The sequence below is a fragment of the Sceloporus undulatus genome, chromosome 3, assembly GCF_019175285.1.
Source record: "Sceloporus undulatus isolate JIND9_A2432 ecotype Alabama chromosome 3, SceUnd_v1.1, whole genome shotgun sequence".
In the NCBI taxonomy this organism is placed as follows: Eukaryota; Metazoa; Chordata; class Lepidosauria; order Squamata; family Phrynosomatidae; genus Sceloporus; species Sceloporus undulatus.
Genome location: NC_056524.1, coordinates 274,414,257 through 274,426,848, shown reverse-complemented (window position 1 = coordinate 274,426,848; position 12,592 = coordinate 274,414,257). Strand labels below are relative to the sequence as shown.

The window sequence follows — 12,592 nt, the reverse complement described above, 5'->3', positions numbered from 1 at the left end:
TAATAATAATAATAATAATAATAATAATAATAATAATAATAATAATAATAATTTCATATCCTGCCTCTTCCGTTTGGGGATCGAGGCGGGTAACAACAGAGTTTATGATACGCAATATAAAAACAATGGCGCTTTCCAGAACGCCCAAAAGGGTGGTCTGCCGGCACCTTCATTTGCTGCGTGGAGGAGCCTCAGTGGCCAAACCACACGACTCCTCCGCGCAGCAAAAAGAAGCACTTACGGTGTCATAATGGTGCTGAGACATGCAGACACTAAATGTCTGCTATGTCAAAATGGCGGCGCCCATGTAGAATGGGCGCCACCATTTTGTACGTACTCGGCGCGTGCTAGGCTTAGGGGCATCCGGAAAGAACGCCTCTTTCTAACCCTAGTACGTGCCGAGCACGTACTTTTGGCGTGTGTGGAACGCGCCAATAAAACTCACAAAACCCTGACCTAACCCTCCCAAACTATAAAATTAACATAAAACATGATTAAAATATATAACAATGCAATACAATATCACAAGATTATTTTACAATTTGTGAATTACGAGGAGATATAGAAGGAAGGATGGACAGAATCGCTTCTGGGCGGTTATCACTCAGGGAAGGCTTGCCAAAAGAGAAGGGTTTTTATCGCTTTTTAAAAAGCCTCCAATGAGGATAACTGGTGAATCTCTTCCGGAGGTCATTCCAAGCTTTTGGAGCCATAGCAGAGAAAGATATTTTAACTACAGGAGCCACTCCAAGGCAAAGCACTCTTTTCAAGGACTGACCCCAGATATTACTCCCCTTCCTTCCTCAGTGATACGCCTTTCCCATACAACTGCAAGTTGTCTCCTGCACACTCATTGGCCTGTTACAGACTGCCAAAATAAAGCTGCTTTGGGTCTCTTTGGAGGTATGCTGTTTAAATGATGCATGCACCCTAAGAATCCGGAAGCTGCACCAAAGCTGCACTCCAGTGCTTAGGAATGGAGTGTGGCTTTGGCGCGATCTCCGGACTCTTAGGACCCATGCATCATTTAAATAGCATACCTCCAAAGAGACCCGAAGCAGCTTTATTTTGGCAGTCTGGAACAGGCCGTTGTTTCTTTTGCAGCCTCTTCTCCTGGCCTGTTGGATAAAAAAAAGCGGAAACCGCAGTGCAGCTCCAACCTGCCAGCCAAGTCCCAGCAAAGCCCACAAAGCTTAAGCAGGGTCTCACATTTGAACATTCTTTTTTGTTGCCACTTTAGCCCATTGCCACATGCTCTAATTCTTTCCTCCAGTCCATCACTGTTTGACAGTGGAACACGCTCCCTTGGAGGGTGGTGGAGTCCCCTTCTTTGCAGGTTTTTAATCAGAGGCTAGATGGCATTGGTCAAAAGGAGGGCTTCTGCATGGCAGAAGAGGGTTAGATTGGGTGGCCCTTGAGGCCTCCTCTGACTCTATGATTCTATATTATTCCAAAATGGCACCCCTCCAGGCCACAAAAGTGATACCTTGTGCCTAAGTCACACAAGAATTTCCTAACTACCCTTGCCACTACTAGCAAAAGACACACCTAAGGAAGTGAGCTTGTGCAGGCAGGCAAAGAGCAGGAGATACCATCACATGACGTGGTCAGCAAGGCTGTGTGGTGGTTTTAAGGGACCCTGAAAAGAAGTTTCGTGCCATCCTCACCCCCACCATGGTTCCAAAGACTGCTAGTTCCTCTTGTCTTTCTTATGCACTAATACTTTGATTGAAGACCCCCTGCTCTGCTGCCCCCTTTTCCCTTGCTGTCCCCCTGGATCTTTCCACTGCTCCCAGGGAGGCATACCATCCACTTTGGGAATCGGGGGGGGGGGGGGGGCTGCCCCCAACAACGTCTGCTGAAGTGGCTTCAGTGGCCAAGGTGCCAGACCTGACCCATGATCAGAGGGGGTCTTGGTTGGCCTGATCCTCAAGGGCCCTTTCCAAGCTGTGATTCCTGAGAGGCTTCTTTCATTTTAATCAATTCACCTTCTTGCCTAACAGAGGCATTGCAGAAATCAGGCAGAAGAAAGAGGAAAAAGACTAAAATGTCTAGATAAGAACAATAAGAGGCAGATTAGGCTAAATGCGAGCAATTATGGGGCTTTACAGATGGCCTTGCTGGATTGGGACGCAGCAACCGCACGCCACACCTCCAACCCGGCAGGTCTGCAGCGTAAAAAGCGGCTTCCCACCGGCACGGCTGCTTTTCGGCATTCCTTGGGCGCAGCGTGTGTACATGCTACACCAAGGGAGCTCTGTGACAACTCCTGCCGTACAGTGGGGGGCATGGCATAATGCTGGCATGGGGACGGATTTGGGGTGCATGGCATGCCCCCATTCTGCCCTGATGCCGGCATTTATCACCGGTCTGTTTAGGGCCTAAGAGAGAATAAAAGCTCTGCGAGAAAAGTGCGAACAAGCAGAACTCTAGGCAAAGGCAGAAAGAAGTACTGGTCTCCAAGATGGCTGAGTGCTGGAAATATTGTGGCTCTTCCTGCCTGACTTTGGGCAGTGATGGGAATATAACCCAAGTATATAAAAATGGCAGGACAGGAAGTATGGAGAAACTAAGGGCAACCTTTCCCCCCAAAGCCATCCATGCTGTAGGAATGGCTGCTGTGGGACTACTGCTTTGATGCAGGACATGAGTGCCCACTGGATCTTCTTCCAGGGAAGACTGGCATTTGTTGTTGTTGTTGTTTTTTTTTGACTGCATGACAGCCGCACAGAAGCAGCAAGTAGAAAGCACAGGAATGAAGTTGTTCCTACGTTAACAACTGCCAGGTCACACTCAGCACTAAAGAAAACATAAGAATTACCATGTCATGGTCATCTGGGCAAAAGCCACTCTGCTCTTCTGGCCTCCAGACAGACTGGCAACAGGGCGGACGGCTAGCTCTCCAGAGATGCCATAGCAGCCCAGTTGATGGCGGTACTCTTCCTCGGTCTTCCCTGGAACCCACACACAGAAAGGAGGCAACAAGTTTATGGATTGTTAGGCTCTCACTTTGTTGTTAATGCATAGCAGTACTGCTGCTTTGCTAGGTAATGGGGGCCAATTTTTGGAGTTTGTGGGTCAGACACAGAAAGGCTAGATCCACACTTTTCATCCCAAATGCATCCTGATCCCTCCTCCCAAACCAGAAATATCCAGGAGACTATTTTCAGTTTAAAAAGACAAAACAAAACTTTTCACGCTTTTAAAAACAGAATAAGGCATGTAGGGGCCATGAACAAAAAGTATTGCTCTTTCTAGAACACATTTCTTCATATTTTAACCCCTACCAGAGTAGAAGAGCTTTTGGGGCCTTAAAAAGGGGTGAGGCTACATGTGGCCCCTATGAACAGACCTTGGCCCAGTGGCAGATTGAAGGAATGGAGCAGGATTCAAAAAAGAGCAGGAAGGAAAATCCATATAGTATTATACATGAACTGGAGAAAAAACTAGGAAATAAAGGCCTTGTCTACTAGAATCTGGATGTCAATGTAGTCTGAAAGTGTCTTTTGGGGCCTTGGGTGCTTGTATGCCTGACCTTAGATGGGGGAAAGTGTGGTAAAGGAAGCTTTACTGGGCTGCAACTTCCATCATCCCTAGTGCTAATCAGGGATGACAGGAGTCGCAGTCAAACATTTGGCCGATAACATGTTCACCTGGGGCTTCCTGCTCATTAACTGATGGAATTAGCGAATGCATGATAAATTTAAGCAAAACATTAAGCAAATTAGATGTAAGACAGCTGTCTTTCTGAATACTTTCAAGGACTATATCCATAAAAGGACTGGACACACATGTGCATGCCTAGGCATACCCACAAAAAATAAAGCTTGAGTTGTAGTGGAGGCAGGGTAACTGAAGGGCAGTGAGATGTAGTACTATGTCTTTTTCGTAACTGGCTTCCTTGAACCTGGGCCAATGTTCATCCTGCATTCCACACCAGTCCCTCCATAATGCCTAAGCTCACCTGGGAATTTCTTTGCTAATAATTCTGTGGCACTGATGTCCAAATCGAGCTGATCCACATGGTGCTGAGTGAAATAGCCAATCTTCAGATTTCTGCCAAGCCAGATGAGAGAGAAGACACTATTATCGGCTGAGACGTTTTCAAAGGACAGCTTCCCCTTGCTGAACATGCCCAATGGAAGGAATGACTGCCTTCTCTAATTGGGAGGGGTGGGAAAGTAGGTGGCTGTTAATGGGGAAACCCCAGTCCTCAGTCATGGAAGAAAGAAGTTCCTATGGGAGTTCCATACAGACAGGATCACCACTGAGAAGGCCATCTGCAGTGTAGACACAGCCTTGAACAATGGATGAAAAGTACAAGAAAAGAGATTCCACCTCAACATTAGGAGGAACTTCTTGACAGTAAAGGCTGTTCTACAGTGGAATGCCCTTCCTTGGAGTTTTTGGTGGAGTCTCTCCTTCTTTGGAGGTCCTTAAACAGAGGCCAGATGGCCATCTATCCAGATGGCTTTGATTGTGAGTTCCTGCATGGCAGAAGAGGGTTGGACTGGATGGCCCTTCTTGGGGGTCACTTTCAACTCTATGATTCTATGATCTAGAGTACAGGTGGAGTATCCCTTATTCCAAAACAGAAAATGCTCCAAAATCCAAACCTTAAGCATTGATATGATGCTTTAAGACGGTGACACTCTTGTTTGTTTGTTCATAAGGCAGAAACCTTCTTTCAACTTTGTCTCATGCACAAATTATTTGAAAGATTGTATAAACTTACATTCAGGCTAGGCATATATGAAATACAAATGAATTTCATGTTTACAGACCCCCTAAGATACCTCATTATGTATATACAAATACTTCAAACTTCAGAATGCTTCTGGTCCCAGGCATTTCAGATACTGAACCTGTAAGTGCTTAGTGCTGCCTTTTGTCAGCCTGGGAAGCCTCTCTAGGACAATCCTAGGAAGGTTTAGGGTGGTGGTTTTTGGGGTTTTTATAAATCACGGGACCAAGTTCCTAGTCATTATGGTTGTGGATAGGAAAACACTCTGGAAGTTGTTGGATAGTTTTTGCTAAGATTTCATGACATTGGAAAACCAAGTGGCATACTTCATTGCTTACTGGAAGAAAATCCCAGCTCAGCGGGAATTGGTGTGAGGTTTGAGATTTCCCACGTTACAGAATCTATTCCAAATAGGAATTCAAGTAGATTCAGTGGCACATGATTCTCTACTCTCCATATACCACAAAGGCCAGTAGATGAAACATAGGGCCAAAACAGACTGCAGAAATAATCCAGTTTGAGACCACTTCAAATGCTAGGGTATTCTGGGAAATGTAGTTTTGTGAGGCATTGAGCCTTCTGTTAAGAGAGCTCTGGTGCCATAGCAAACTGCAGTTCCCAAAATTTCCTAGCACTGAGCCAGGGTAGTTGAAGTGGTCTGAAGATAGTTTGGGCCCATAGTGACCGAAAGTTGTTCAGAGGATCAGGAAAGTATCAAAGGAGGTCAGAGTACCATTCATAGCATTATAGAATCATAGAGTTGGAAGAGACCACAAGAAGGGCCCTGATCCAGTCCAACCCCTTTATTCTGCCATGCAGGAACTCTCCATCAAAGCATCCCCATTGACAGATGGCCATCCAGCCTTAGAAACTTCTTAGAAATTTAGATTGTTTCTATAACTCAGCAATTTCTCAGATTTGCAATCTTGTCAACTCCTCCACATCTCTACCAATACTTCTCCCAACCCTGGTGAGGCTACCTGTGAGCATGCCTAATTCCCTGGACAGGGGCTAGGTCTCCCATCAGGATCTTCAACATCGTTGACTTCCCAGCTCCATTTTCCCCTACCTAGAAGGAAGAAAGAACATTTGAATCAGCAGACCAACAAACCCTTCAGAGCCCTGTTCTGGGGTTTGAGTTTGTGGAGAAGGCAGTGTGTAGTGCAAGTGAACACCACTGGCCAGCTTTCTTCTCAGTTTAGGTGTGTTTTGCAGTATGAGGTCCTGAGACTTTTCTTTTCTTAAAGGTGTGAATCCAGGTTAAGTGGAGTAAAATGATGCACCAAAATACAAGACAATGAGAAGTTCATCAGATGTTTGGTGAGGGCTTTTGGGGGGGGGGGGCTGCTCCCAGATGATGGAATTATAGTTCCATGGCAGATTAAGGCCTTAAAGAGACCAGCATTTTGTGCTGCCCTGGGACTGAAAGTAGGGCTAGACAGGGCTGGGTGTCCACACGTGCCCTGCCCTACTTTTGCCACCCGTGCACCATTCTGATGTGCACCCATTCACACAAGGCACACCATGATAATAATAATAGTTTATTTATAGACCGCTTTTCCAAAATAGATCAAAGCGGTGTACAACAGAACAAAACAAATCAATTCAAAATAAAACATAACATATTACAATCATAATCAGATGATAAAACTACTAAAATTACAATTAAAAACTATTAAAACCATACAACTATTAAATCCCAATACAAACTAGCTGGATAAAACCATGTGCATATCGAGGGAAAACAATATCAGGCTACATGGGGGAAAGCCTGTTGAAAAAGAAAGTCTTGAGTTTCTTTCTAAAAAGGTCTAGGGAGGTGACGGAGCGGAGCTCGTCGGGGAGCGTGTTCCAAATCTGTGGGGCTGAGATGGAGAATGCCCTTTGTGAGGTCGATGTATATCTCGTCTTCGAGACCCTCTACAGATGCTTCCCGACCGACCTGAGAGTGCGGGGCGGATTGTACGGGGAGAGGCGGTCCTCCAAGTACCCTGGGCCCAAGCCATTTAGGGCTTTATAGGTAATAACCAACACCTTGTATTGCGCCCGGAAGCAAATGGGCAGCCAGTGTAGATCTTGCAGAATAGGTGTTACATGGTTAGCCCTGGAACATCCAGTGACCAGCCTTGCTGCCATGTTCTGTACTAATTGAAGCTTCTGGGTTTGGTACAAGGGTTGCCCCATGTAGAGAGCATTACAGAAATCCAATTGAGAGGTTACCAGAGCATGCACCACGGTTTCAAGGTCCCTCTGGCCTAGGTAGGGTCGCACCTGGCATATCAGCCGAAGCTAATAACAGGCGCTTCTGACTGTCGCATCACCTGAGAAGTCAGGTGGAGCAATGAGTCCAAAAGCACCCCCAGACTACGAACTGAGCCCTTCAGGGGGAGCGTGATCCCGTTCAGGACAGGTGGACAAATTTCCTTTCCCGGGCCAGGGGAACCTATCACTAGTACTTCCATTTTTTCTGGAGTCAAGCTGAGTCTGTTTTCCCTCATCCAGCCCATTACTGTCTCCAAGCAGGCATTTAGAGGAGTGACACCATCCCTAGTCACTTCATCAGTCGGAGACATAGAGAAAATAATTTGGGTGTCATCAGCGTACTGATAACACCGTGCCCCGTGTCTCTGGATGATCTCTCCCAGCGGTTTCATGTAAATGTTAAATAGCATGGGGGACAGAATAGCTCCTTGAGGGACACCAGATGTAAGTTCCCTCTTATTGGAGCAAACGTCCCCCAGCTGCACCATCTGGAATCTACTCAAGAGGTAGGAACGGAACCACTGGAGCGCAGTGCCCCCGATACCTAACTCCCTCAGGCGTTCCAGAAGGATACCATGATGATGCATGGGCATCAGAACACCCAAAAGGAGCTGGCTAGAAAGGGCGTCACCATGGTGCGCGAGCGCTGTTATGGCGCCCCTTCTTGGAAGCAGCTTTTAGCAGCTTCTTTTTGCTCCAGAGAGGGAGTGGATCATTGCTGTACTGTGTGGTTGCCGCGGCAATGATGCGGTGTAAACAGGGGTGGCATTTTGCTGCCCATCTGTTGAGCCCCTAAGTCCACCAGCAGGCAGAGACCTTTTCATTCCAAAAGACCTTTAGCCATGGTGGCAGTGATGGAAAAGGTCTTTCAATGCTAGATGTGATACTGTTTCCAAACTTTTCATGTTATGTTTTAAAATGCTTTTAAAGTGATCTAATCTGATACCTGATTTAGCAATAGCAAGGATATTTCTATACCACTTACTGATGTACTAAGCTGTTTAGAAAGTGTAAGCTAATTGCCCCCAACAAGCTAAGTACTCATTTTAGTGACCTACAGAAGGATGCCAGGCTGAGTCGATGCTGAGCCCCTGGCTGGGATTGAACTCACAACCTTGTGGTTTGTGAGTGAGTGGCTGCAGGACCACTGCACCACCAGGGCTCCTTAATGGTTTTTAATGACATGGCCAACTGGTTTAATCCATGTAGTAAGGCACCTTGGATTCCGTACTGGGAAGAAGGTGGGATATACACAGTTTGTAGCTGCTGCTTAGCTAGCATGACCTCTCCCTTTCATCCTCCTCCTCTCAATCTCTTATCCTTCCAAAAGAGCCTCAGCCAGTGTTTAAATCACTTTCCATCCCATTAATCTCCTCGCCCCACTCCTGGTCATCTGAGTCACTGTTTCTTAATTTCTCGTCCTTCAAAAAAAAGCTGGCCAGGTTTTAAACCCCTTTCCAGCCCACTGACCTCTTGACTGGCTCTTTTGGAAGGATGAGAGATTGAGAGGTGGTGGATTGGGACAAATAGGAGTGAGGTGAGGAGATCTATGGGATGGAAAGGGGTTTAAAATCTAGCTAAGGCATGCTGATGGCCAGGTGGGAAATGGAGTGATGGTTTGGCACTGTCGGCTGGAGTCTGTAGCATGCTTGTTTGGGGATCTAGAGACATCTGCACTTCCCCCACTTTCGTGGATGTTCTGTGTCTCTAACCCTGCAAATGTGAAGTAGTGACTGTATATAAATATCTGTGTTCCCCATATCAGTTGTGTACGTATCTGAAGAGGAGTGGGAAGTTCCAACCCTTTACAGACACACAGTTAAGGCTTTCCTCTTTGCAGAAGGGTCACATCACCATGTGTTTGGTTAAGAATTTTCCTTTCCAGTCTAGTTTCTGAATGATTGTTAATATCTACACTTTTGCCAGTAACCTTTTCACAAAGTGTCACATTGGGTGTTTTCATCAATGCGATCCCCACTGCTTCACTCCAGGTAGGAAAAATCACCTCCCCAAACTCAGTCTCATACAAAATGGATATCTAAGTGTGAGATAATATGACCATGCATAAGGTAGCATGTCAGGTTTGTGAGGCTTAAACTAATCTCCTTTTGATTTCTGAGGTCTCTTAATGACTCGAGGATTTTGTGAGTCAGTTTTACCTGATACGAGAGGACAATTTCTGGTAAGTCTGATCTCACATCATAATATTTATTATTCTGTCTATTTTTGTTCTTTTTCTGCTGAAAATATCAACCAAAAAAGAAAAAGTATCCCTCTTTACCACACAAATCCGGGATTCGAGGTCAGCAGAGACTGAGAGGGAGCGGAAGATGTAGTGATCAGGCTCATAGTAAAAGTCCACTTCATCCAGTTGCAAAATGGGAGGTGAAAACTTCTCAAAGCCGTCAGGGAACCTGCAGGAAGAAGCACCAGAAAGCTGAGCACCGAAGGAGGTGGCATATACCCTTCTGTATCATTTATTGTTCCTAGAAAATTGCCAGCACTATAGAAAACAGCTGGTGGCGACAACAGTACTATTTAACATTCATAGGCCAATATCCTATATCCTTCTTGCATAGTGCAAATCTACACTCATGTAGTTAAGCAGCAGTTCCACTACATCACGTATTTGCTGAACGCTGACATTGTGCAACCAACTATATCTGCAAATGGCTTGCTCACTGTCCCACTGTGTAACCAGTAGACACATAATGGCTGATTTTGCCCAGTGAATAAAATGGCATGTTGAAAGCACTGATGATTACATATGCACTATCCAAGAATGTACAACCACATGTTTAATAGTCACACTTGCAAAATTCCATTTATACAACTGTGACCTGAATACAGACATTATGCAAAAGTCTGAAAAGTGCAACTGCATGCGCAAGGAAACTTTAGTGTCTGTAAAACACCAAAAGGATTCCAGCCGTAGTGTTCTTGCTGTTGAAGACATATCATATACACAGTGGTGGCAGTCTAAGGCAGCCTTTCACATGCTTATAGTCTATAGAATTGATGGATAACAATTCCTATTATCCCCAGCCATCAGTGGAGATGACAGGAGTTCTAGTTCAACATTTCTAGAGGGCACTGCATTGGAGCTAGCCAAAACCACATGTACCAGCCACCTAGCTGTATCTAAAGCAGCCTGATCAGTACTTAGATGGGAGACAGCTGGGAGTCCCATGCATGCCACCTTGCGTTTCATGAGGTAAAAGGAATAATATGAGCTCAATAACAAAACAAATTATCTTCTCCCAGTTCTTAACAACAGCTTTGTCAGGGTGGCCTGTATTATAATCTTGTAAATGGACAGCTGAAGCTGAGAAAGAGCAACTTGCCTAAGGCTACCTAGTGATTTTGTGTCAGAGGCCAAATGCAAGTTGTAGTACAAGAGCAGCAATGACAAGCAACAGCTCCATCGATCCAGAAGCCTGTTTAGCCCTTAGAAAAGGTGGCTGGAATAGTGGTTCTTGTTAATGGGGTAGTGGGCTTCTCCTCCTCTCCCCAGCTCCCTCATTTCTGTTAAGTGCCACTTACTTCATTATCACCTCTGAATCTTTGTCCACAGGCTTCAGTTTTGGCCTAAGAGAGAAAAGGCAGGCAGAGGCGTTACAATCCAGATGGATGCAGTATCCAGAGATGCATCCCACCTACATCAACATAAATGCAAGAACAATCTCAAGCCAGATTGAGATTGAGAGGGGGAATGCCACCCTTCACCCCACTCTCATCTGGATCAATGAGAAGAACCTGCCCCTTTCCCCCAAGTCAGCTCTCTTAGCCCTCTCCCAAGACTATCTAGGACTTCAAAGACAAGTCAAAAGGGTATAGTTATCATTGGTTCAGTACAGAAACCACAATATGCTTTGACTGTTTTGTGGCCAGGAGACCAGCTAAACACTGGGAAGAACTTCTTTACTGTAAGAACTGTTTGACAGTAGAATAGATTGCCTGAGAGAGTGGTAAACTCTCATTCTTTGGCGGTCTTTAAAGAGAGGTTGGATGGCCATGGTTCCTGAATACTTTTGTTGCATATGGCAAAGGGCTGAATTGGATGGGCCTCATGGAGCCTGGCTTCATAAAGTTCAGCCCAATAAAATAGGGCCAGAGGAACAGGAGATCTGATTTAATTTCTATCCTGCCTTTCCCCCAAAAGGGACCCAAAGCAGCTTGCCCATGAATTAAACAAGGTATATGAATCAAATGTAGTAAAAAGTGTTTAGAAAATTAAACAAGCTACCTTATCAAAGCAGCAATACATTAAAACAATAAAAATCATCTAAAACCATGGCAAGAACAGTAACAAAGGCAGCGCATACACACCATTAAAAGGCTCTCCACATAGCCAGCTAGCCACAAAGGCTTCTTTAACTAAAATGGCCTTTACTATTAGCAGAAGGAGAGCACGGAGTGGGCCAGTCTCATCTCCTGTAGCAGAGTTCCAAAGGTTGGGAGCAACCACTGAGAAGGTTCTCTCCTGTGTCCTCAACAAATGTACCTGTGAAGGTGACAGGACTGAGAGGCATCCCGCCCTCAAGACAACTATTGTGGGAGTTGAATTGTGCCTGCAAACAAACTGGAAGCCATGGAGGTTGTTTCAAAAAGAAGTTGTATGTCCCCTGCAAGGTTTCCTATCTTAGACTGCAGGTTCCAAAAGATTCTATTCTATAGAATTTGTCCAAGCAATTTTTCTGCTCTAGTGGTGTTGCTTTTAAAAGCTGGCCATCTCCCTCTTCGCCAATCTGTAGATCCTATGGTCTTCAGGCAGAACTGTGCAAACCCAAACAGGTCCCAGAGTTATCGTCTCTTCTCCTTCCCTGCCCACCCACAATGCACAACCCAACAGGGGCAGATACTCACAGCTTTTCCAGCAGTTTCAACTTGCTCTGTACTTGAGATGCCCTGTTTGCATTATAGCGAAATCGATCAATAAAGACCTACAGGGAAGAGAAGATGACAGCCTCTCAGGCAGGAGCTGCAACCAGAAGCACATGATCACACTCACTGATTCTGACTCCCAAAACAACACTGAGGACTGAAGATCAAGGCAGCAACCACAACAAGGGTTGAACCAGAGCAGAATGTGTTCTATACACCAATAAGCAGACTTTTTGAAGTATGTCATCGGGGCGGGAAGTAGGTTTTTCATTCTTTGTTAAACAAAGGATTGCTATATATGTGGCTCTTACCAAGACAAAGATCAGAAGCATATGTAAAACCTTGGGAGGAAAGGTTTGGGATGGAAAAGGTTTCATCGCTCTATTTCACCCTCACCTCAATTTTGAACATCTTTCTAGCTCTCCAAAACTCCAGAACCTGGAAAAGTATCCAATTCTTTGTGGAAAAGGTACAGACCTCTGACATTGAATTACACAAAATGCATATGTGGTGTACTTTGAGCACAGGTTATTGGTTTCCATGGCAGTCTTTTCTGAATTTATCGCAACCAAGGAATGTGGACCCCAGAAATGAGCTCACAGTCCTTTCACAAAAATAGCCATTCCTGGCCTCCTCTCATTTGCCACATACCTAGATGTTCTTCATTTGCTGTGCAACTATACCTGTTATTATTTCATCATC

General features: G+C 45.2%; 1 protein-coding gene across 2 annotated transcripts in view; it reads right to left on the bottom strand.

Moving 5' to 3' along the window:
- The window catches only part of ABCF3 (ATP binding cassette subfamily F member 3), a 41,564-nt gene that overhangs the window by 2,721 nt on the left and 26,251 nt on the right, over positions 1 to 12,592 (bottom strand). For both annotated transcript variants that reach the window (XM_042457917.1, XM_042457918.1), the window contains 6 exons: positions 11,873 to 11,949; positions 10,550 to 10,594; positions 9,288 to 9,420; positions 5,725 to 5,813; positions 3,965 to 4,056; positions 2,822 to 2,954 (listed from right to left, as the gene is read on the bottom strand). In XM_042457917.1, coding sequence (XP_042313851.1) covers positions 2,822 to 2,954; positions 3,965 to 4,056; positions 5,725 to 5,813; positions 9,288 to 9,420; positions 10,550 to 10,594; positions 11,873 to 11,949 — 569 coding nt within the window. The remainder of the gene's footprint in view (positions 1 to 2,821; positions 2,955 to 3,964; positions 4,057 to 5,724; positions 5,814 to 9,287; positions 9,421 to 10,549; positions 10,595 to 11,872; positions 11,950 to 12,592) is intronic.